The sequence below is a fragment of the Carcharhinus amblyrhynchos genome, chromosome 34, assembly GCF_965287045.1.
Source record: "Carcharhinus amblyrhynchos chromosome 34, sCarAmb.v2.hapA, whole genome shotgun sequence".
In the NCBI taxonomy this organism is placed as follows: domain Eukaryota; kingdom Metazoa; phylum Chordata; class Chondrichthyes; order Carcharhiniformes; family Carcharhinidae; genus Carcharhinus; species Carcharhinus amblyrhynchos.
In genome coordinates, this window is record NC_137357.1 from 11,042,431 (window position 1) to 11,067,625 (window position 25,195).

General features: G+C 41.4%; 1 protein-coding gene across 1 annotated transcript; it reads right to left on the minus strand.

The window, feature by feature from the left end:
* Positions 1 to 572: 572 nt before the first annotated feature.
* On the minus strand, positions 573 to 23,610 carry nudcd3 (NudC domain containing 3). The gene is made up of 6 exons (XM_080216951.1): positions 23,221 to 23,610; positions 18,764 to 19,083; positions 13,573 to 13,696; positions 10,766 to 10,909; positions 7,212 to 7,400; positions 573 to 1,069 (listed from the first exon to the last, which is right to left on the minus strand). Exons 1-6 carry the CDS (start codon positions 23,416 to 23,418, stop codon positions 959 to 961), a joined length of 1,086 nt encoding a protein of 361 aa, XP_080073077.1. The 5' UTR covers positions 23,419 to 23,610; the 3' UTR covers positions 573 to 958.
* Between the last annotated feature and the right edge of the window lie 1,585 nt (positions 23,611 to 25,195).

A 25,195-nucleotide genomic window follows, 5' to 3' on the forward strand; every position in this document is an offset into this window, starting at 1 on the left:
GAACAAGTGTATATGAGAGAGATAGATCGATATTGGGAACACCCCCTTATAAAGGTTAAAGCAACGTCTATAATGAATGACTTTCGTGTAAATCATTATACTATTTTGTACTTTCCAACTGTAGAACAGAAATAGGGGCAGACAACTCAGCCTGCTCCATTATTCAATACAATAATTTGACCAAACTTGAATTAAACCTGATACAATGCATGATCCATTCCAAACTGACATATTCTTAAGAATGGTTTAAAATAATTCAGTAGTTTTTTTAAGTATGTTGGTTTTTAACATTTTCAGGTTAAGTTTAAAAAATCAGCTGCTGATCATACACAGAAACAAAATCACAGCATTCTTCTATGAGGCTGCTTCCTGCCTCGAACAAACTGGCTCACAGACAACTGATCAAATCTTTGTAACAGTCTCTTTCCAGTTAGGCTGGGTAATGGCCTTAATTGCAGATGCGTCATGTAACGCAAGTAAATTAAATAGACCACCACCAAGCCTATACAAAAATGCTCAATTTCTGTCACTTCCAACTCTCTCAGATAACATGAAGAAAGACTAGATAGCTGTAGTGTTCACCCACAAATGTTTTTATTGTTTAAGTTCAAAACCATGAGTCGCATATAAATATCAGTTCTTTCAGGCAAAGGATAAGGACAGTATCAAACACTATTTTCACTGCTCATCAGAAAGCACTCAAATCACAAACTTGGAGAAATTGCTGAAAATAACGAGATAACAAATCAAGTCTCAGAAAAATTCAAAATGTGCAACGATTAACAGAAATAAAAATGAATCAAAATAAATACAGAGACTTGGCAACCAATACTTCGCAATGACTTCGTTCTGAAGCTCAGAGAAAGTCTCTCATTACTCAACAAGAGTACAATCCATGATTTATGCTCATCTTCGGTGGCGTTCGGGCTCAGGTGTGTGCCTTCTGTGGCAGGAGGAATCAGAACTGCACTGCTCCAGGAGAAATGTTAAACAGAGATGGGTCAAACGTCTGCCCTTTAAATGGTGAACCTTCAGCGTCCCAACCCTTCTTCAACATCTCGTGCACTTTCTGGAAACCATCAACAAATAACAAATGGTTTGAAAAAAGTAGAGAAAATGTGTCATTTGTCCCAGTTTGTAACAACATATACCACATGCACAAGTTCCTGCTTAGTTGCAAACTCACAGATGCAACTTAAAAACTGCAAGATGAAACCACTATCCATACAGTTACATTTAAGCAGCCAAATGAAAAGCCAGAGATCACAAGAGTTGGGAGAAATAGAAGTCAGTTGGAAAATGATCTTTTCAACCAGGAGGGTCCAACAACAGCTTCAGGACAAATTAAGCCAACGCTTCTCTTTCTATCAGGGTCCAGATTATGAGTCAGTATCAAACCAGCTCTTGGTGGTTGAAAGTTCGCAATGTGAAACCATCCAAACTGATAGCATCATCTGTTGCTAAATTAGTAATCTCATTACGAGAGGCCTCAATTTCAGGTAGTGTGGTAAAAATGAAGTTCACAGTGAGGAGTTTTGAAGTTTGAATAAAATTTTATTATTGTAACAAGAAGTTGTAACTTCATTTATTCTGTAGAGCATCTGACCTTGAAATGCAAAACATTCAAGATCTGCATAGAACTGCACTCTACACCCCTCAAACACTAGGCTTAACATACCATAAACAATGTCATAACACACAGGCTTTGCCACTTAGTTAAGCAGAGAATCTGCTTAAGCAATGTAAGGTCCTTCACTCCCTGAAGTATTAGTGCTTTGCCCATTCCTTTTCAGATCTTTACCCACCATGTATACCTACTTTAGTCACCATCTGTTATGTGTATAAGTTACTTCTGAAATCAAGAGCAGCTTGGTCAGGGTGTGCCAGACTAACGGTTTCATTCCATCCTCAGGTGACTGTACAAAGTTTGCATGTTTTCCCTGTGTTTGCATGGGTTTCCTCCAGATGCTCCGGTTTCCTCCCACAGTCCAAAGATGAGCAGATGAAGTGGATTGGCTATGCTAAATTGCCACTTAGTGTCCCAAGATGTATAGATTGGGGGGATTAATGGGGTAAATACATGGGTTACAAGGATAGGGTTTGGATAAAATACTTGTCAGAGGGTAAGTGCAGGCTCAATGGACCATCTGCAATGTCGGGATTCGATGATTGGAGGGAAAAGGCAAGTAATATGGGAAAAAAAATCTTTGACGCACTTTGTTGATACAGAAGGAAAGAAACCAAATTTGTTTTGTCTTGCTGATGTTTCAAAAAAAGTCACATCAGCGTTCCTTAAAATAGCCTCTAATGATCGAAATGCCTTGGCTGCCATTTCATTCAGCCATCAGCACAAATCTATATTTAGATGGAATTAAAACATGTCTCCTGCAGAACATTTATCCACATTTAAGTGTTTTGCCAATACCATAATTTGCATGTGGGAGTAACACTCTTGTTCTCTGAAGGATTCTGGCTACTTCTTGTGCAGCAAAACCTTTGTTAATTAACAATACCAGTCACATAATTGGGAGAAATTGAAGAAACAAACAGAACATGTAAAGTGGCTGAAAGATGCAAGTCCACGGTACAAAGGCAGACCATTTTGCCCAAATGACCTCAAGTAGTATCCATGTTTGCCCAAAGTGTCATCCCACAATTTTGGGTAATGGTACACACAGCAGAAACAAGGCTCTTAATCAAAACTCTGCAAGCATAGCAAAAATCTGAAATGTTGGGTGACAAAGGAAAGCCTCATCAGCTGTCAAAACTTTTCCCGTACTCCACGGATTATTTTTTAAGACATTAACTTGTGTAAAGTAGTCACTCACAGTAATGGCTTTGATCCAGATAAAATGACCACAAACAACAGGTTTATCTCAGTTCATTATGTTTGTGTCTGATAGATTCTGTTGATGGATGTTAAATGCTGAATTGTTTAAGGTAATAGGCTAAAGGGTGTTGGGCATTGATTAGGTAATTATATTCAAATGTTTACACAAGAAGTCAGCCAATGCTCTCAGGTATGAATATGTTCGAGTTGAGAATTGAGCTCTGCAATAAACAGCCTCCACCAAAAGTCTGCGGTTTCTTCACAGCCAGGTTTGGGAGTTTCCTTGACACATCAGCGGTGCTGGTCAAGATACTGAGAATACTTCACTCATCTTTAAATCGTCTTATACAAAATGTAACATATATCTGATGCATCAAAAAAAGAAAATGGGCCGAGCACAATGTTACTGACCTTGCAGCATTCCCTCAGTTCTGCAATATCAGCCAAATACTCGGCAGGTCTGACATCTGACAACGTTATTTGCTTGAAACAATAATTCACATTGCAGGTAAAGGACCTTCCTCTCTCTGCAGATGCTGCCAGATCTGCTGAGTATTTTCAGCTTTTTGTTTTGATTTCAACTTTGCAGCATCTACAGTATTTTGCTTCTCCTCTCTCTGAAACGACTATGCAAATTAGAGTCACAATCTCTGCCCTCCAGCTGGATTCCCATTTGCTTCTTATCCCTTCATTGCTTTCCATTTCCCTCATTGTGTTTGACAATGGGCGAGAATTCTCCAACCTCACCCATGGCTGGGATTCACAATTTCCACAACAGTGAATGGAGTTTTGGCTGAGTATTAACTTCTCCATTCTCGCTGGTAACAGTGCTGGCGCAAATGAGATTGGAGAAACCCGGCCGTAGTGGCCATCAAAACTCACTTTCTTCTTCCTCAGCAACTGTCTCCAGCACCAATTTATTCCAAGTGAATTCTAACTGAAATTCCATACTTTGTGTTTGGATTCTACCCATGATTTCAGGTGTCTCAAAGATAATCAACATTCTATGAATTGTTGTTCTGGCTACATCAGGATTGACACGCACTGCCATATGTACATTCTCAATCTCTCTCCTGAGGCACCAACTCAATCTCATCTCAAAGCTGCCATGCTCTGTTGTTTCATTTCATCCCACAACTTTTTCTTCCTTTCAGGGGTTAAGGAATGCCAACTCCAGCAACTCTGGTCCTTGATCTGAAACATTAAGGCCTTGATTTTACCAGCACAGCCACCCCTAAATAAGATTGGGCAAGGCTCACAGAATGGCACTCCCCGTTGGCCTCAGGCGTGATTTTACGAGCCTCGGGCAGCCATGCCGGTAAAATCAGAGTCTAAGTCTCCACAGAAGCTGTCAAACTTGCTGAGTATTTGAGTTTTATTTCCAGCATCTGCAATAATTTCCTTTAATTTAAAGTCAGCCAGAACTTTTCAGGGAGGTTTAAACCCACAACATTTTGATGAGAAAAAAAAATAGCCAAATGAAGCAGAATGACATGAGAATTCGTCATAATGTGCACACGCAAATGGGAGTAAACAGTCCAGAGTAATTTCATAGGAGAGTGATGAGAAACAAACTGACACCGATTCGGACAATGACCGAAAGCTTTGAATGGCTCAGTTTGAAGGAAGGTCTCCTTCAGAATATCCTGTGTGGTAAAGACACAAATCACTCTCAGCCCAGTTTTCAATGAACTTTCTTACAAACTAGTTCTCTGCTTCAATAGATTTTCTATCTGGCAAGAAAATGAATAATGATCAAACGACATGCCTCCTCCTAATGAGATAGTGGGAGGAAAATTCACTCCTGCATTTCTTAGTCTTTGTGGGAGCCCACAAAGTTTTGATGGAGTGAACAGAATAGAATCCCTATTGTGCAGTTGAGCCCATCTAGTTATTGAGTCTACAATAACTCACAACAGAGCACCTTACCTCGGCTCTAAACCCACCCTACTCTTGTTTGCCACATGGCTAACCCATCTACTCGAGACATCTTGGGAGACTAAAGGGGTAATTTAGTACAGCCAATCCATTGAACCTGCACATCTTTGCACTGGGGGAGAAAACCAAAGCACCCAAAGAAACCCATGCAGACATGGGGAGAACATGCAGACTCCACATAGACACCTAATGCTGGAATTGAACCCAGGTCCTTGGTGCTGTGACGCAGCAGTACTAACCACAGTGCCGCATGGTTTCATTATTCATCATGTGCATGAAAGGCACCATAAATACCAATTGTTTAGCTGTCCCTTGATTCAAGGATAACATTTCTTTAGGGTCACGAGTTCTTGCAAAGATCTTCAGGTGACTTCTTTGGGCACATGCAGTAGGACATCCCATGAGATAGTGACCCAGAGTGCAGGATTGCTTCCTTCCCATCCATTCTCTGCCATCTGTCTGCTTCATCAAGAGACTGAAACTCTTACGTGTGACACAACTTAATGGATACATTGTCATCATTCTGAGCAATTCGGAGCAAGGTCCTCTCAATAAATAACGTTAATACTTTTTTGTTCTCCTTTGGAACACTGGCCATTTGGCAATGAGAACAAGACCAGATGGGAGATGATTTTCAGTCATGCAGACACATTCTATGGACCTGACTTCAACAAACACACGAGCATTTGTTCAATCGCCTTTCCATGGAATCTAGAATATGAGGCGTAAATACTGCTGCTGGAACTTCTCTAGTGCTCTGTGTTTCAGAGTCACAATCTCGGCCCCTGCACGATGGTCACAACTGCTCTCTGCATCAAAATGTTCATCATCCAGTCCTACAGCGATGGAGGATTAGAGATGGGTACAGGTTATTGAACTGGAAGTCCCCAGTTGGGATAGTAGTGTTCTTGGGCAACAGAATCCACGAGAGAGAAGTCCATTTCAGTCAGTCTCTGCTCATCCCAAATTAGGAAGGGGCTAGCAAAGGGACATCAAAATAGGCTTTCCCACTTGATCCTTGCTGAGGAACTACACCCAGCAGGAATACCAACTTTGGTCCAAGAAAGAACGCTCCATGTTTGGCAAATTAGAATGCGAGAATGTTCATCGATTATTTCAAGTAGTCACCTAACTTTTTTAATTTGCTAAAGCATGTAGATTTTGTCACAGACCAAACCAAAATCATTCCATCATTTCACTTGCTCAAGTGTTATGGATGCACACAGAAGTTGGCAGACCTGTCCTCAGATCGAAATGTCACAGTTCAAAGCAAAAATTAAAAGCCCACGTGCCACCTTCAAAAGGAAAATTATCACAAAGGCTTTAAAATATACAATGAAATTCATAATCTAGTTACTTAAATACTTATTTTGGGCATGAAAAGTTGCAATTACTGAGAGAAAAAGGAGTCAAAGACTTTCTCTGCAAAACCAGAGCAATTCCACTTGTTCTGCAGCAAACCATAACAGAAACGTTACTATGTTACTATGGATTTTTCCATTACAGACTTTGACAAACAAGGTAGAAGGGTTATGGACAGGAATGATAACAAAAATTGATAGGGAATATAAAAATAGATAGGTGAGGACCTGACAGATGGAGTACAATGTTAGCAAGTGTGAGGTTATCCACTTTGGCAGGAATAATAGTAGGAGGGATTACTATTTAAAGAGCTAAAAGCTGCAGCATGCTACGGTGCAAAGGGACCTGGGGGTCCTTGTGCATGAGTTGCAAAAACCCAGTCTGCAGGTGCAGCAGGTGATCAGGAAGGCAAATGGGATGCTGGCCTTTGTAGCGAGGGGAATAGGATATAAAAGCAGGGAGGTCTTGCTGCAACTGTACAGGGCACTGGTGAGGCCACAACTGGAGTACTGTGTGCAGTTTTGGTTGCCGCACTTGCGCAAGGATATTTTGGCCTTGGAAGGAGTGCAGACGAGGTTCACTAGGCTGATACCGGAGATGAGGGGGTTGAACTATGAAGAGAGGCTGAATAGACTGGGTTTGTACTCATTGGAGTTTAGAAGGATGAGGGGGGATCTTAGAGAGACGTGTAAGATAATGAAGGAGGTGGGTACGGTAGAGGTAGAGAGATTCTTCCCGCTTAGAAAGGACAGCAGGACGAGAGGGCACAGCCTCAAGATGGTGGGGGGACTTCTTCACTCAAAAGGTGGTGAATCTCTGGAATTCTCTGCCCATTGAAGTGGTGGAGGCTACCTCGCTAAATATATTTAAGTCACGGGTAGATAGGTTTTTGGTAGGCAAGGAAATTAAGGGTTATGGGGACAAAGCGGGAAAGTGGAACTGAGCCACTTCAGATCAGCCATGATCTTATTGAATGGCGGGGCAGGCTCGAAGGGCTAGATGGCCTACTCCTGCTCCTATTTCTTATGTTCTTACGCTCAAGGATTACCAACTGTCTTCCCATTCCTGATCATTTTCTTACCGTTTCATGACTCTGTGGTTTGCCCTGCATTTTCTGGTGATAATCGAAGGTTAATCTGTCCAACACTGCATGCTCCTCCTCGTCCACTGTTGCCATCGACCGTTCTTTGTTTATCTTGTCGATGTCTATAGTCTCTTCACCTTCTAGAATTGCATTCCACCAGTATTCTCCATTTTTATTCAAGTTAATCTGTTAACAAAACAAATATTTTAAAATATTAAATTTCCCTCATATAACTGAACAGTTAAAAAGGTACCCAGGAGCACACCTCTAATATGGATGGAATGATACACTTGCATGGGACAAACAAGTAGAGCAGCTTTCAAATAAATTTTACATTGGATAGCATCTTATACTTGGAGTGTATTTAATTGTTCATTAAATAAAAAAAAACATTGTAACTCTCAGAATTCAACATTCACATGCAAACGGATGCTTTGTTAAAACAAGGAGAAAGATACAGCTCAAAACATACTTCAAACATTAAGTGTGTACACCTTGTCCATTTAGGAAGAAGTAACAACAGCTTAGAATGTGTAGATAAAGAGCTTGCATAGCTGAGAAATCCACAAAATGGGCATTGTTGGCCTCAGGCCCCCTTTTCTCATCCACATTTGCAAGAATGGTAGGATTGACAAACTTAGGAAACTGTCTGCAGAAAACGTAATTAAACTCAGGTTGGACACTGACAAGGATTTTCTTGGGTCAATATTTTCTCTCCCACAGTCTTAAAATATTAAGAAAGTGAATACAGCAAATTGTTCAAGTAGTGGTCTCCTGTTAATCAACAAGTTATTTTTGTCTGCGAGGGAATGTGATAAAATTCCATGGAATAAATAAATGTCATACACAAGGTTTAGCATGACAAAAGCCAACATTTAAGACTCAAGTGATTCCAAAGGTTTACATTATCGAGATTTTAAAAAAATAGACAGGCATGGTGTCACAGTTAGCACTGCCACCTCACAACGCCAGGGAGCTAAGTTTACTTCCAGACTCGGGTGACTGTTCACGGTCTCCTTGTGACTGCGTGGATTTCGTCTCACAGTCCAAAGATGTGCAGGTTAGGTGCACTGGCCATGCTAATTTGCACCTTGGTGTCCTGGAATGCATCGGTAAGAAGGGTTAGTGGGGTATATATGTAGGGTTACATGGAAAGAGTCGAGGTGGGATTGTTGTGGGAATGGTGCGGACTTGATGGGTTAAATGGCCTCCTTCTGAACTGTATGGTTTCAATGGGAAAGGCCAGTCAGTCTCAGCCTGAAAAAGAGTCCCAGGAATAACTCTCTTCACTCAACTTCTCTGCCCAGTCTTTCTGAAGATACTTGCTGTCAGCCAAGATTTTTGAAAAATTGTGGTACGTAATTGTTTAATTGGGCCTTGCATTTTAAAACTTATTTTTGTGACTAAATTTAATGCAATTTATCTCAAGTGTGATAACCTGCACAAGATCCAGTGACTGATCTTGCAATGGCACTCATTGAGTATGAGTTCCCCTGGTAACAGCCAGTGAGTAACCTGCCAGGCTAAGGACTGGGCCAACTGAACCGTGGTCCAGGCAGGACCTACTAAGTGTACAGCACAGTGGTAGTTTTACTTTGAATTTTGCTTTCCAGTTGGGCTTCCCGATTACAATAAGGATAATGAGTAAAAACAAATCAAAGCAGAAAATGAGCAACTTATTTTCTACAGAAACTCAGAATAAATCACAAGTGTGCAAAAGAATAAAATTCATCAACCAACCAGAGAGGTGAGTGCAAGTTACGTTCTCCAATCTTCTTGGAGCAAGTTAGTGCATGGGATTGGAAATAAAGTGGAAACACTGAAGCAATTCGTGGAAGACTTGAGCTTCACATCATTAAGTTGGGTTTGAATCCAACTTTTCCAAACTCCAAAGGCTACTTGGAAACCACTCTGTGCATCAACACAGCATTTAACACAAGATTAAGTTTTGCTCCATGCGCCTCTTTTGATGCATTGGCACTCGTCTACCAAGTGAGGCAAAATAGTTTTACATTTTATCTCCTGCCACATCCCTATGCTTGGAAGCCTCAGTGCTGGTCCATAATTGGAAAATTATCCTGAGGGTTATGAAAATGCAAACCCATCTTTGAATGTCCACATCATATACTGAACCCGAGTTATTAATGAATGGCACTCAAAATCTGTCCTGCACAGATCTTGACCAGTAGCGTACAGAGTCAGCTCAGAACATTTCCTGTGCAGACAAACCTCACTCCTGCTACTTTACCACCTGAGTAAAGAACAATATTCTGCAACAAGGTGATTCCGGATGGGAATTTTTTCTTCGCATTTTGAAAATTTTACAAAAACAAAAGTTGAAATAATTGTCATTTTAAAAATAATTAAACGGGGATGGTGCAGTACGAACTGTGCATTTAGTTCAGCCTTTCTTCATCAACAGACGGTCATTCAACAAGGCTGCCATCAGAATTCAAGGTCTCAACAGAGAAAAAAAATAGCCACACTCCGAGTCAAACTGTTCCAGTACAGCTAATGTGCAGATATCGACCCGACAATGTAGAAAACTACCCATGTTCCTGTCCAAAAACATCTCTCACCAGTCCTGACTTGAACTAGATTGCTATGCCTTCAGCAATACTGGATCAAAATCATGGGATGAATTTCCTAACAGCGTCATTGATGTACCTACACAACAGGAAGTGCAGCGGTTCAGAAAGGAGCTCACCGCCACTTTCTGAAGGGCAATTAGGGATGGGCAACAAATGGATGTCAGTGATGCAAATCACCCAAGATCAAACAAATTTTTAAAAATGGAGACCAACAATGAATTCCTCAGTGTGAACGAGAAAATCAGAATTATTCCCAGAGTTATACCCTCTTGCCCACTTCAAACTACAGCCAAACAGAGATTCAATTCACCTCATCTGTCCAGTACCTCACCACGATCACCGACACAAACAAAGGCCTATTTGTGTGCTTCCAAAATGCCAAAAGGCATTGTAAACAGAAGAAATTGATGACACACTAATATAAACTTGTTTTGTTGCTCCATTCGGTACACAGAAACAGTCAATACGGGTGATCCACAAAGACAGGAAGTCATTGGCTTGATTTCCAGTTTGTGAAACAGAAATTCATCAGTCCATCCTTGTTAGCAATTGGAACATAGTTAGCCTGTGTCAATACTTCTAATCATTAACATTAACATAATGGAAAATACACACAGTAAGAAGTCCCACAAGACCACGTTGAAGTCCATCAGGTTTATTTGGTAGCAAAAGCCAAATAAACTACCAAAAAAAAGCTACCAAATAAACCTGTTGGACTTTCACCTGGCACTGTGAGACTTTTTATTGTGTTTCCCCAGTCCAATGCCAGCATCTCCAAATCATGACTACCATCGACACCGGAAAATACACATGCGTGGAATTCATACCCAGACCAACTGCAGTGCAACATCTCCTTGTTCTAATGGCCTGTTGACATGCCATGAGTTTGTGTGTACTGTGAATCTCTTGGAGCAAATTGCCTGTGTCTGTGTTGTACATTTCACACGTTAGCAGTCTTACCAAGATGCAGCACCCTGGTTCTAAGCTCCACATGGAGTTTTCGGTGTTGATTTTATGCGTCAGTTTTCCATCTACTATGACTTGCTCACTCCCATCTTGAAACACAGCCACACGGAGATAGTTGCTTTGTATATCTACAGAAACCTGTGTGCAAACACAACAAATAAAATCAAATGATTTCATTTTTATACACAAATTCCATTTCTCAATTGCATTTTACTTTAATCAAAAAGTTTAGATGGTCCTGAAATACATTAATACAATTTCATATTTGTCTGAAATTATCAGAGTTCTGATAATTCCCAGCCTATGCCAGGGTCCCAATCTGTTACTCGCATACTTCTCTAGATCAGAGAGCATGAAAGTCAGACAGTGGAAAAAAATAAAGTGCTGATCCTTCAAGCACACTGGAACAAAGTCCAATTTTATAAAAATTAAAATCAGTCAGGTGACAAAACAATGTTAAGCAATGAGCAGTTAGGATTTGGAGTGCACTGCCTCATTGGTAGACAGAAATTGGTTTACAAAAAGCCTTCAAAAGAGAACTGAATAAATATTTGAAGGAGGAAGAAAATTGCAGAAAAATGGACAAGAATGGACCAAACCGAATTGTGCTTTGAAACAGCAAGCACAGACTCACTGCAGCAAATAGCTCCTTTGGTCCTGTATTCACGGCCCAGAACAAGCCTTTTGCCCATCCTGTAATGGGACTGGTGTGTAGCAATAGATTTTGGAGTGAAAAAGACAACACCATTTTGAAAAGAGAAGAGAACTCCCTCTTTTTTTCCCCAAAACTTGCCAAGGGATTGTGAACATCCATCTGAACTATCAAAACTGAGTCCCACTGTAAAGGCAGGACCTTCAACGGTGCATCTTCAGCCATGTTTGAGCATCAAGCATCACTGGCAACATCAGCATTTCTTGCACACCTCTTCGTAATTTTCGTGCCTTGTTAAATGGTTGCAGCACGTTTGGTATATTTGCACTTCCAATGCTTTTAGAAAACAAGTTCCAACTTTTTGGTCAACAACAGTGAAGGAGCCATGACACAGTTCTAAGTCAGGATTCTATCTGTCTTGGAAGAGAACTTGTAGGTGCTACTCCCATGCATCACCTTACTCTGTCCTGCTTCTCGGTGGTACAGATCCCAGGTTTAGAAAGTACAGTTGAAGGGGTCTTGAAAAGCTTCTGCAGTGCATTTGGTACAAAGTACACACTGCTGCCCCTGTACTTTGGTGGGATGCCAATGACATGGGCTGCTTTATCCTTTGTTCTGGACTTTACTGCATTAGTTGCTCAGCACAAGTGCTATTGGCCCAGTCATCTTCACCAAAAGCCTCCTCTCCAACACAAGGTCAGAACGGCTGGTGATTGCAGTGTTCAGTGCCATTCACAACTTCTCAGACACCGAAACGGTTAGTCAGCAACATTGGGACATGGGCTGGTAAGTGCTAAGTAAATTCACATCAAGTCTTTGGTCAACGATAAGTATCAGCATCACCATTGGGTGATAGCAATTTTTTAAAAATCCTTTGGGATACATGCTAAGGACAGAATTTGTTGCATCCCCAATTGCTTCACCATTTTAGGGAGCAATTAAGAGTCAACTACATTGTCATTGAATGTCATAGTGAGATGGTTAGATTCTCTCTTAGTGAGAATGAATATTGTCTGGCACTGATGTGGCACAAATCCTATTTTCTTAGCTGTATGGTCCAAGCTGGTATTGCATGAAATTTTGACGTACCCAACTTTCTAAAGGCTATTACTTCATGAACGAGCAAGACCAAAAATTTAAATCACCTTTATTTGTCATGGCTGCTGGAACACATCTTACATTAAATTCACAAATCAGCATCATCTCAAATCAAAACAGGAGCAAAAAAATTCTTAAGCATAAGGCTCTTTCTAGAAGGATTAATTTAAATCACAGTTTAAGTACTTGTTAAGCAGTCACCTTCTTACACCACAACAATTACAGGTTGTTAGCTAGCCGTCTAACTCCATCTAATTCAACTAACTCTCAATGCTGAACCACGAAACTACAAAGGCTCCATCAGAAAGAAATACCGTCTAATCCCAATAAATTGGTTTGTCAAAAACCATCATGTTTTCAGTAGATACTGCCTGGACCAGGGTTTCAGCCACTCAACGGTTGAAAATATACACTATCGCTGACAAAACACCCACATTTACTGAAGTGGAACACTGCCTCTATGCTCCCTGTACTCGAGTTCTGGGTATGCAAGCAGCAACATCTTGTGACCTTTTTCCTCAATTTGCCTCAACCCAATCTTTTTTTTTCAGGTCATTCGGAAACAGTTTTAGATCATTATGATGTTACCAGGTTTTAGACTTCAGCACCTGATCTGTTCTAGTCTGACTTCACAATTTTCCACCTACTTCGTCTGAAGGCATCAATCTCTGCTGAGTTTAGTTTCTCTGGCACTGGTAGATTATCTACACCGCAACCAGGAGACTATTCTTGTGTCCGCCCAAAGGCTGATCAAGCGATTTATTCCGCCAGAATTGGAATATGTTTACAACCAAAGTGTACACATGCTTCCCAACAGATGTTACTGACGTTGTTCCGCAGCAAAAAGTATTCTTATGCACCCCAAGTGCTGTCACAGCCAAGTTCAGTGTAGACCAGGAATCAAATGGCTTTGTGGTGTTCTAGACAAAGTCTTGGCCTATTCAGTCATCACAAAGTTTCGCAATGAATTCTAAACTGGTCACACCCCTGACAGGCTAATTTATTTGAACAAGGTGGAATCTGGTTCAAAATGCATGAGATTGGGTATTACCTGTCTTCCTTTCACAATTGTCTTGGACACTGGCACCTTAACTTCCAGATCAGTGTAATCCTGGGACCAAGTGTAGTTGTCCCTCACAGCCCCATTGTAGCTATCAGAGTTTTCTTCACATTTTCTGCAAAACAAACCAACAAACAACTAATCATGGGTAACGTATCAGTCCTAAAACTGCAAAAGTGTGATAAAACTGACAGCTGTGACTCATTCCCAAGTCAACAAGCATTCTTCATAAAACAGCAGTGGCACCATATATATGAAGTCTACTGCATGAGTAATACAACTCTATTTTCTTAAAGCTTGATTCCCAAGATTAGGCCAAACTGGAAATAATTTTGTGACATGGATACACACCAACCAAATGCTGTGTAGCACTACCCAAACACCTTTCATGGATCATCCTGACATCCAGCTAAGGGCAATTTCAACTGATCAGTTGGGCAGGACTCAAATCCAAGAAATGTCAAAACACTTTGCTAACTTACTGCAATACTCCAGCAGTGTGCTAAAAAAAAAGTCATATAGCCCATTCTTGTCCCAGTCAAGGGACCTTAACATCTCTCAAGGGCTCCAATATAACACATGCACCAGTGGTGTGCCCAGCTTGGATGGGGCAGAAGAAAGCAACAGATACCTTAAACTTAATACCACCGTGATACAATGTACATGTGTATGTGTGTGTGTGGTGGTGGGGGGAAGGAATTACAAACTCAAAGGTCAAGGAGAGGGTATCAGTGCAGGTTTATGTTCAGGACATTCAACTAGTTAAAGGAGTAGAGGGCTCGGGAAAGGTTGGTAGCGTTTCAACAAATCAGGTCCAGATAAAGGCTGGCATAAAGACACTTTACCTGAATGCACAAAGCATTCGAAACAAAGTGAATGAGTTGATGTCACAAATCAGCACAAAAGAGTATGATCTTGTAGCCATTACAGAAACGTGGTTGCAGGGTGACTGGGACTGGGAACTGAATATCCGGGGTATAAGACATTTAGGAAGGATAGACAGGAAGAAAAAGAAGGTGAGGTAGCTCTGTTAATAAAGGATAATATCAGGGCAGTAGTGAGAGACAATATAGGCTCTAAGGAGCAAAATGTAGAATCGTTGTGGGTGGAGATAAGGAATAGCAAGGGGAGAAAGTCACTGGTGGGCGTGGTCAATAGGGCCCCCAAATTATAACTTTAAGGCGGGGAGGGCTATAAACAAGCAAATAATGGATATGTGCAAAAACGGAATGACAATAATCATGGGGGATTTTAACCTGCATGTTGATTGGTTGACTCAAGTCGAACGCGGTGGGCTTGAGGAAGAGTTCTTAGAACGCTGTCGGGATAGTTTGCTTGAACAGCATGTAACAGAACCTACGAGGGAGCGAGTTACCTTAGATCTGGTACTGTGTAACAAGACAGGTAGAATTAAGGATCTTCTTGTGAGGGATCCTCTTGGGATGAGTGATCACAGTATGGTTGAATATCTGATACAGATGGAGGGTGAGAAAGTAGGGTCCCAAACCAGTGTCTTCTGCTTGAACAGACAGGAATATGATAGGATGAGAGCGGAATTGGCTAATGTAGACCGGGAGCGCAGACTGGTTGGTGGCACAGCTGAGGAACAGTGGAGAATTTTTAAGGAGATTTTTTCAGTACTCAGCAAAAACATATTCCGGTGATAAAGAAGGACTGTAAAAAAAGGGATAACCAGCCGTGGATAACGAAGAAAATAAAGGAGAGTATTATGTTAGAAACCAAAATGTACAGAGTGGCCAAAAATACTGGGGAATGAGAAGATTGGGAAGTCTTTAAAAAAACAACAAAGAACGTCTAAGAAAGCGATAAACAAAGGAAAGACAGATTATGAAACTAAACTAGCTCAAAATATAAAAAATGATAGTAGAGGTCTTTACAAATATATAAAAAGGAAGAGAGTGGCTAGAATGAATGTTGGACCCTTGGAGGACAAGAGGGGGGGATTCAATCATGGGAAACGAGGAAATGGCTGAGACTTTAAATAAGTTTTTTGTGTTGGTCTTCACGGTGGGGGACACAAATAGCTTACCGAATATTAACGATTGCAGGTTGGTAGGAGGTGAGGTCCTTAATACAATTACTGTTACTAAAGAGGTAGAGCTTGGTAGACTAATGGGACTGAAGGTGGACAAGTCCCCGGGCCCATATGGAATCAAATGGTTTTGTGGTGTTCGAGACAAAGTCTTGGCCTATTCAGTTATCACAAAGTTTGGCAATGAATTCTAACTGGTCACACCTCTTACAAGCTAATTTATTTGAACAAGGTGGAATCTGGTTCAAAATGCATGAGATTGGGTACTGAAAGAAATGGCAGAAGCAATAGCAGACACGTTAGTAGTTATTTATCAAAATTCACTGGACTCTGGGGAAGTGCCGGCTGATTTGAAAAAAAGCTACACCATTGTTCAAAAAAGGAAGTAGAGAAAAGGCGGGTAACAACAGGCCAGTTAGCTTAACATCCGTAGTAGGGAATATGCTGGAATCCATCGTTAAAGAAGAAATAGCAGGACAGCTGGAAAAGAACGGTTCGATCAAGCAGATGCAGCATGGATTCATGAAGGGAAAGTCGAGTTTGATGAATTTACTGGATTTTTTAATGAAGATGTGACTAATGCGGTTGACAGAGGGGAACCGGTGGATGTGGTGTTTTTCGATTTCCAGAAGGCTTTTGATAAGGTGCCTCACAAAAGTTTGCAGTATAAGATTAGGGCACACGGAGTTGGGGGTAAAGTGTTAGCGTGGACTGAGGATTAGTTAGCTAAGAGGAAGTAGAGAGTTGGAATCAATGGATGCTTTTCTGGTTGGCAGTTGGTGACAAGTGGCATGCCACAGGAATCGGTGCTGGGGCCTCAACTGTTTACCATATACACAGACAATCTGGAGGAGGGAACTGAGTGTTGGGTAACAAAGTTTGCTGATGACACGAAGATGAGTTGCATGGAGGACGCGGAAAGTCTGCAGAGAGATTTGGATAGGCTGAGTGAGTGGGCAAGGATCTGGCAGATGGAGTATAACGTTGGCAAATGTGAGGTTATCCACTGTGGAAGAAATATTAGTAAAATGGAATATTATTGAAATGGTGAAAAATTATAACATGCTACTGTGCAGAGGGACCTGGGGGTCCTTCTGCATGAATCGCAAAAACTCAGTCTGCAGGTGCAGCAGGTGATCAAGAAGGCGAATGGAATGTTGGCCTTTATGGCGAGGGGGATAAAATATAAAAGTAGGGAAGTCTTGCTGCAACTGTACAAAGCACTGGTGAGGCCACAACCGGAGTACTGTGTACAAATTTGGTCCCCGTTTTTTGCGAAAGGATATACTGGCTTTGGAGGGAATACAGAGAAGGTTCACCAGGTTGACACCAGAGATGAGGGGTTTAGCTTATGAGGAGAGATTGAGTAGATTGGGCCTGCACTCGTTGGAGTTTAGAAGGCTGAGGGGTGATCTTATAGAGACATAACATAATGAAGGGGCTAGATAGGGTCGAGGTAGAAGGATTCTTTCCACTTAGAATGGAAACCAGAACTCGGGGGCACAGCCTCAAAATAAGGAGGAGGGGGTCAGTTTAGAACAGAGTTGAGGAGGAACTTCTTCTCTCAGAGGGTAGTAAATCTCTGGAATTCTCTGCCCACTGAAGTGGCTGGTGGAGGCTACCTCATTGAATATGTCAGGGATAGATAGATAGATTTCTGATTAATAAGGGAATTAAGGGCTCTGGGGAGCAGGTGGTTAAGTAGAACTGATCCACTTCAGATCAGCCATGATCTTATTGAATGACGGGGCAGGCTCAAGGGGCTACACGGCCTACTCCTATTTCTTATGTACGCTTCTTTCCAGGAGTGGGGCTCATGAATAAACACAATCTTTCTCAAGAAACTTAATTTATTATTTGTATCTTATTGGCGAGAAATTTCATAAACACTCAAAACATTCCTCTGAATTGGATGATTTATAACAGTTACTATGTGTAGTTAGATGTGATGCAATAAAACGTTAATGTTATATTAATTGTTTTTTCCTGTTTCAATCATGTATTGTTTGTTTTTTGACTTTCCAACTAATATTCAGACATTCAAAACTCTAAGTCATTCAGGGCACAATTATCTAACCCGTGCAAGAGGGTTTTATTGTGTTGGGATTTCATTTCCTGTCTGTGAAGAAAACTGAAACCTTTTTGTTTGACCTTTAAATAAGAATTCCTTAATTCCTCCCCTTTCCTCCTCCCATTTCCATTTAAGTGCTCCCATTTCCATTTCCCGAACCCTTGATGTAAATGAGGACTCTGGGGATGAGTGGCAAGGCAGTAAGAGATCATTTGAAAAAGATATGAATTATAATAGCTCCAGCCTGACACGACTGCACTATCCAGTCCCCTGGGTTGAGGAAGATAGCAAGATTGTGGTAAACCCTTCCACTATCTCCACCTGCACTTCTTCCAATGTCATGGGACACAAGCCATCCAGAACAAGTCACTTATCCACTGACATAGTTAGACATTCCAACACTTCATCCTTCTCAATTTTTACTTTGTATTGTCTCTACTATCTGCAACATTTTATCAGATTACTCTTCCTTACTAAATACCCTAAAAAAGTAGTCATCAGGTATTCTGGCTTTACTCTGTACTTCTAACAATGTGACCCTCTGTATCAGGACCCGTTCAGTCACTTTCAACACCTCTATTACATCTCTTATTAACCTTTTGTATTTGAAAATGAAAAATATTAATTCTCAAGTCTCTCATTCCTGGTACCAATCCAGAAAATATCCTTTCCATCATTATAGTGCTACTCCTCATTATTAATTCCAAAGTGGATCCAATTGACCTGATTTTAAAAAGCTACTGTCCTATTCCTTTCAGAGTCACTCAAGCTACCACGTCAGGGACACAGATTCACTCAAGTATAAATGCTGTAAAAGGAGCAGTCAAACACTGAGTCAAACCCTACGACAAGTAATATCTGCAATGCAGCAGAGAATCTGCTACATTTGCTTGGCGCAGTGAGGTGGAACCCAACTGCAAACAGAGAAGCAGAGACAACAACCCTCAACTCTTCTGAAAAAGACTATACAGCGATTAGTCACATCATCAGAACTACCACACAGGTGGATATTGATTCTTATTCTCTATTTTATCTATAGAACAAACAGATACACATACTTGGAAAGCTCAAAGTGCTCCTGTTTCACAACTGGTGCAGCAGCAGTGCCCTCTAGCTGTTTATCAGTCGTGGCAGGCTGCAGTAAATCTGCCTGAATCGCTTGCTCATCTTTCTCTGTGCTCACTGTGTTTTGTTCAACCGTCTCTGCTGCCTCTGCTTCCGGTTGCTCCTCTGCTGCTGACTCAATCTCCACCTCCTGACCAGGAAGTGGGACACACAGCTTTTCTTCTTCCATTTTCCTGTCATTCAGTTTCTTCTCCAGCTCTTTCACCCGTCTCTCATTATCTTGAATGGAATAACGTTCAAACTTCTTGAAAGCCTTGAAAACAAAATGATAATGAAAACATTGGCTTCAAGGGTGTAATCACAACATTTTATGTTAGGTAATGAGATGATAAGAGGTGCTAAGATGAGAGATTAGAACTGAGGTGCAGGTCAGGCACAATGTCATTGAATGGCAAAGCAGGCTGGAGGAGCTGAACGACCTACACTCGTTTCTATTCCTGGGAACAATGTATGCCCAATTAAAAAGGTCAAATGGCTGAAGAATTCTTGGTTGCAACTGGACTGGCTGAAGCCATTGACAAGAAAGCTGCCCTTGCAGAAGCCACAACAAATACTGAAGCAGTGAAAACCAAATCCAAAACGAGTTGAGGGTCACAAAATCCAGAGCCCTGTGGGTGCCATTTTACTGGACTGGACTGTTCATCAATCAAAAAGAAATTTAATTTGCACATCACCTTTGGAAAATATCCGCAGGAGCTGTTGTACAATCTAATAAAATTTGATATGAAGACATTAGAAAGGCAAAATTCTGTGGATGCGAGAAATGACAACAATAAATGCTGCAAATACTCAGCAGTTCTGCCAATATCTGTGGAGAGAGAAATAGAGTTAACATTTCAGGTTTAAAGTTTATTAGTGTCACAAGCAGGCTTACATTAACACTACAATGAAGTTACTATAAAAATCCCCTAGTCGCCACACTCTGGCGCCTGTTCGGGAATACAGAGGGAGAATTTAGCACGGCCAAAGAACCTAAACTGCACGTTGTTTGGACTGTGGGAAGAAACCGGAGCACCCAGAGGAAACCCACGTAAACACGGGGAGAACATGGATGACCTTTCATCAGAATTGAGATCAGTATTTTGAGGAGTTTTTTTTTAAAATGAGAGCCAACGGAAAAGATGATTCAAGGTATATTTTAAAGAGGGTCTTAAGGCAGAGAGGAAGAGGGGTACACGAAGACAATTCTAGATCTTGGAGCTCGGGCAGCTGAAAGCACAGTCACCAGACGGAGCGATGAAAATCAGGGACATGCAAAAGATCAGATTCGGAGCAATGCAAATACCTTCGGAGGATATCTGGACGGAAGAAGTTACTAATACGTAAGGGATGTAGCCTTTCAGGTGTTTGAAAACAAGGCAGAGAGTGTTTCAAAGTTGATATATTGCCAGACAGGAAGTGGATGGCCATGATTTTGCATCCTATTTGCAGCAGGCGTCAATGGTGACAGGCATGCAAAATATCACAATAGACACAGAACAAAGTTTATGCTTGTGGGATATCCCTTTGCCAACGTCCCTGCCTTCCACCCTTTCAATAAATTTGCATCTCAATATCAGGACACTACACCTGGTAATTCCCTCATTATGTAATCCATTGGCAACAGCAAGGGGTCTCCCCTGGCAAGGATCTGGCAACTAAAAGACAGTAGAACAGGACAAGGGGGCACTTTTGTTGACTTCGAGTTCAGAAACAGGCACTCACTAGTACAATTAAGTTGCTGGGACTCTGTTGTCAAAAGGAATCCTTTTAAAACAAAGTCTTGTATTTACATAGTTCCTTTCATGACCAATGGCTACAATGAAGCACTTCATATTTATTATTCTGTGATGTCACATTATCTTGAATCCTGTCATCTTACTGTAGCGCTTCATGGTTTCATTCATATCCTTCACAAAACACTGATCCCTGGTAATTGTTTAACTCTTTACTCCCCCAAACAATCACCAGTTTTTATACACTTCAGCAGGTTAATTAGTTACCCTGCAATTCAAATCAAGCACATCTGATATTAGGATTCAAATGTTCCGACATGAGTTTCAAAAAAGAAAACAACCTTGCTAATAACAGTGCACTAGCACACAGGCTTTTTCAAAACACCTAAGTATACAGTAGATTTGTTGGGAGAGAAGCTACCACAGTTTAAAAGTAAAAAGTGACCTTCCTCATCTTGCAAATCCAAGACCATTGATTATGGCAAATTAAATTTACTTCACTAGCTTTCAGGGGCCATGATGACAAGCAAGTCAAACTAAAAAAGTCAAATTTTGTTGGCTTGGCAGTGCATCCTTGGCAAATAGCAATCTACCAACACAACCTTCTCGATTCAGAGATGGGAAATTCTTGCAACTCTCAGAGATCCACAAAGCATTTGCAGTCACATTTGTACTTTTAGTGCCGCAGTACTGCTGAAAATACACGATTTATATTAAGTTGATTTTTTTCTACACCCTATGACTGTAACAATACATTCTGCACTCTCTCTTTCCTTCTCAATGAACGGTATGCTTTGTCTAAATAGCATGAAAGAAACAATACTTGCCACTGTATATCAACGCATGATAATAAAATCAAATGAGAGCAATATTATAACTGAATGAATTGGAATTAAATGAATCCCTTCAGCATTCTTTACTAAAGTAAAGTGTGTTGTTGATGCAGCATGTACTCCAGGTCAAAATTAAGCAACATGGAAAATGAAAGGTCCACCCTGGGCTATTCAATCACCTCTGGATGTGGGCTACATCTGTTAGCTTAAGAAAACATCCCATGTTGCACGAGTATGACAATTTCATAGACTTCCTATCCGGCAACACCACCGCAATTTTAAAAATCTTATCCTTGTTTTCAAATACCTCCATGGCCTTATCCCTCCTCTCGTTGCACCTTCTTCTCATCCTAGATTTCTGTGGTGGTCCTTCCTTAAGTCTCAGGTTGTGTAGAAGCATGCCAGAGTTTGATTGTGTCGAAATTCTGAAGAGTTGAAGCAGTTATCATCTTTGTCAATGGAATCAAATCTAACATATCCTTTCAATTCACCCAACAGCTTTTTGAAAACATTTTGATTCAAATCTCGTGAATCTTCACAAAGTATAGCTTTAGGATAATAGATTGCATCAAATAATTTGAATAGTAATTTTGCCACACATATGCATTTTAACCATCTCACGTCTTATCCATATCATCCCTCTATTGCCATCCCTTGTGGAAACAATTTCCCCAGTCATGGTAAATTTGATGAGGGACTCCATAAATAACCCCTCCCTCCCAGGGCTGCTTATTCTTTGCAGCTTCATGTACATCATCCATTCCAATCTTCAGAATGCTTCACCTGCCTCCACATGCATCAGACATCACCCATCAAATCAACCCAACAATGGATATACTTCTTCCAAGTTACAACAGCCCAGACATTAAAAAAAAAATTATATAATATAGTGGTGGAAAAGGTGCCAGACCCTTGTGAGGAACCCACTGTTGCAAACATAAAAGGCGGCTTAGTATTACTCTGGAGATTTGTATTTTTGACCACACTGTTTTCAAGATTACTTCTGGCCATCGGCCATTCACATCGTGTGCAGTTTTCAGATCATCATTTCTCCTGTGCAGTTTCTTTTTCTCTGGCCAGTCTTCACAAGGGGCCCTTGACAGCAAACCTAGTAAAATTTTGAACAATCAATAGCCAACTCCAATGCTACGCTGTGTGCATTTGTGTCCCTCACCTGGGATGCCTGTATATTAAAATAAATTGATTATTTTGACTGTCTATGTGCTTATGCTGTAATCATTTGACAAGTGGCTGAAGCACAAATTCCCATAAAGTCTCAGGTGTCCCAGTTCGCACTGAGCTTGCTGGCCTTGGCCGAGTGACAGTCAGGGTCAATATGATTGTCATCAGCCAATTAGTGGCCAGACAGCAACAACAACAGCAGATTCTTTAACACCGCAAACACAGTAAATCATCTCAAGGTCCTTCACAAGCGTGATTTCAACCCAATTTGAGCCAAAGATAGGAGCACAGATAAGGCAAGTTTTAAGTACAGAGTACAAGGGGAATTAAAAGGAGAGCCAGCGATATTCAGGTGGGAATTCCAGTGCTTTAGATCTCAAGAGATGATGGCGGACCAATTATAATCAGGTAGGTATAAGAAGCCAAATCGGAGAAGCACCTAAACATCAGAGGGTTTGAAGGTGGCGGATGCCAAAAAGGGAGTCAAGAGAGTCTGCATATCCGGGGTTAACACAGGTCAGTGAGCACAGTGGTGATAAGTGAATGGAATTGGATGTGGGATGGTGAGACATTGGTGTGAAGGGCACAGGGACAGTGGGCTGGAGAAGACTGGTGAACAAAGCGGTGTTGAGGCAGTTTGTCCCCACCCCCCGCACTCACCCTCAGGGCCAGTTTCTCGGCCACCCCGGGCGGGAAGCCCAGCTTGTCCTCCCTCAGTACCATCAGGCGGAAGAAGTCGGTCTTCCTGTACAGAAACCCGAAGAAAACTTCCAGAAAGTTCTCGATCTTGCCGACATGCTGCAGGATGCCCAGTAGCGCCTGGTCGTACATCTCGGTCCTCTCAGGGGGCCCATCCATTTCCAAAGCGGGGAAGTGAACCAACCCTTCGGCGCCCAGGTCTCTAACTCGCCGTCAGTCTCGGACCCTGAACCGACTGTCACACGGGAACAAGCTTCGTCTCCTTTTTTCCTTTCTTTAACTTTCTCCCGTTTTTTACGGCGACTTTCCCCGAGACACTTCCGCCAGATTCCGTCCACCGCGACAAAACGTCCCCCCAGTCACCTGGTCCCGAAATAAAGGTTCCTAGACAACAGTCAGGAGAGAGGCACCAGCTTCTGCCTCTTGTAATCTTGCAACATTTCAAATTTCCATTTTCATTGCAATGAAAGTCACAGCTCGTTTGGTTTCTCCGTTCGACGTGTTACAAAAATGAAAGATTTAGTAGCCGACATTTTAAAATTGAAGGCTCTTGATGATTAAAATCTTGAAAGTCTGCAAGATCAAGAACACTAGCCCACTTATTCTCTTCAGTGCCAAAAAGACCTCAAAATGGACATTGATTTGTTGGCAATTCAAAACAACTCGTATCTGCAGAGCAAGGTTCCACAAACAGGCCTATGGCCACATTTCTCTCAAAACACCCGATCTTGTCTGATGTCAGAAACATAGTAAAAAGTCTGACAACACCAGGTTTTAGTCCAACCTATTTATTTGATAATATACTCACAAGCTTTCAGGTTAGCCCCTTCGTCAGGTGAATGGAGAGTTCTGGCCTCAGACAGAGCATATAAAGCACAGACAGTTTAGAGATTACTGATTAGAATGCGAATCCTTACACCTAACCTGCTGTTCAAGACCTGAAGTGGCTGATAATGTGAGTGGAAGGAGCACTGATCACAGTTTAAAGAGATGTGTATTGTCTCCAGACAGTACAGTAAGTGAGGTTTTGCAAACCCAGGCAAGTCACGGGGGTTACAGATAGTGCGACATGAACCCAAGATCCTGTCTGGAGACAATACACATCTCTTTAAACTGTGATCAGTGCTCCTTCCACTCACATTATCAGCCACTTCAGGTCTTGAACAGCAGGTTAGGTGTAAGGATTCACATTCTAATCAGTAATCTCTAAACTGTCTGTGCTTTATATGCTCTGTCTGAGGCCAGAACTCTCCATTCACCTGACGAAGGGGCTAACCTGAAAGCTTGTGAGTATATTATCAAATAAATAGGTTGGACTAAAACCTGGTGTTGTCAGACTTTTTACTGTGTTTACGCCAGTCCAACGCCGGCATACCCACGTCAGAAACTTAAGCAGACTCAATCCTGGTTAACAAATGGATGCGTGACTGCCTGAGAATATCAGGTGCAACAGGAGCCAAAAAGATTAGTTCCATAAACAGATCAAAAACCCAAGCAATCTGTTCGCTGATCACAGAAGATGTCTGCCCTTCTTCAGATCATGGCACAGGTTTTTTTTTAACATCTTCCCACATGGAAACATTGGCTCGGATAAATAATGAAGGTTCAACGAAACACACAAGAACAAAGTCAAACTGGGAAAGACGGAAATGCTTTCTAAGACAAATAGAGGGTGATAATGTTAAGTCTGGATCAGGAAAGATGGTGGATCATAAATGAACTAGTGGGGGAAATAGCCTAATAGCCTGATCTGTGCCCTACTCTAAACAATCCGAGTGACCCAACTCGTCCCAACTCAATGAGATGCCCCACATGTTCTGTCAGAAGATCAAAAATATTCACAGGCTATTGTACAGCTGGGAAATGAAACAGAACTGATAATAGGAAAGAAATAAGAGTTAACAGCCCCCTCCTGCTTTCTTGACACTCCAGTCCA

Bases quoted from the DNA above. Each gene is read 5' to 3' on its own strand.
- nudcd3 (XM_080216951.1), bottom strand. From the start codon at position 23,418: ATGGATGGGCCCCCTGAGAGGACCGAGATGTACGACCAGGCGCTACTG. The intron at 7,401-10,765 runs GTAAGACTGCTA...TTTTGTTAACAG, and splicing joins AACCAGGGTGCTGCATCTTG to ATTAACTTGAATAAAAATGG. The intron at 1,070-7,211 runs GTAAGAAAATGA...GATGGTTTCCAG, and splicing joins AACCACAGAGTCATGAAACG to AAAGTGCACGAGATGTTGAA.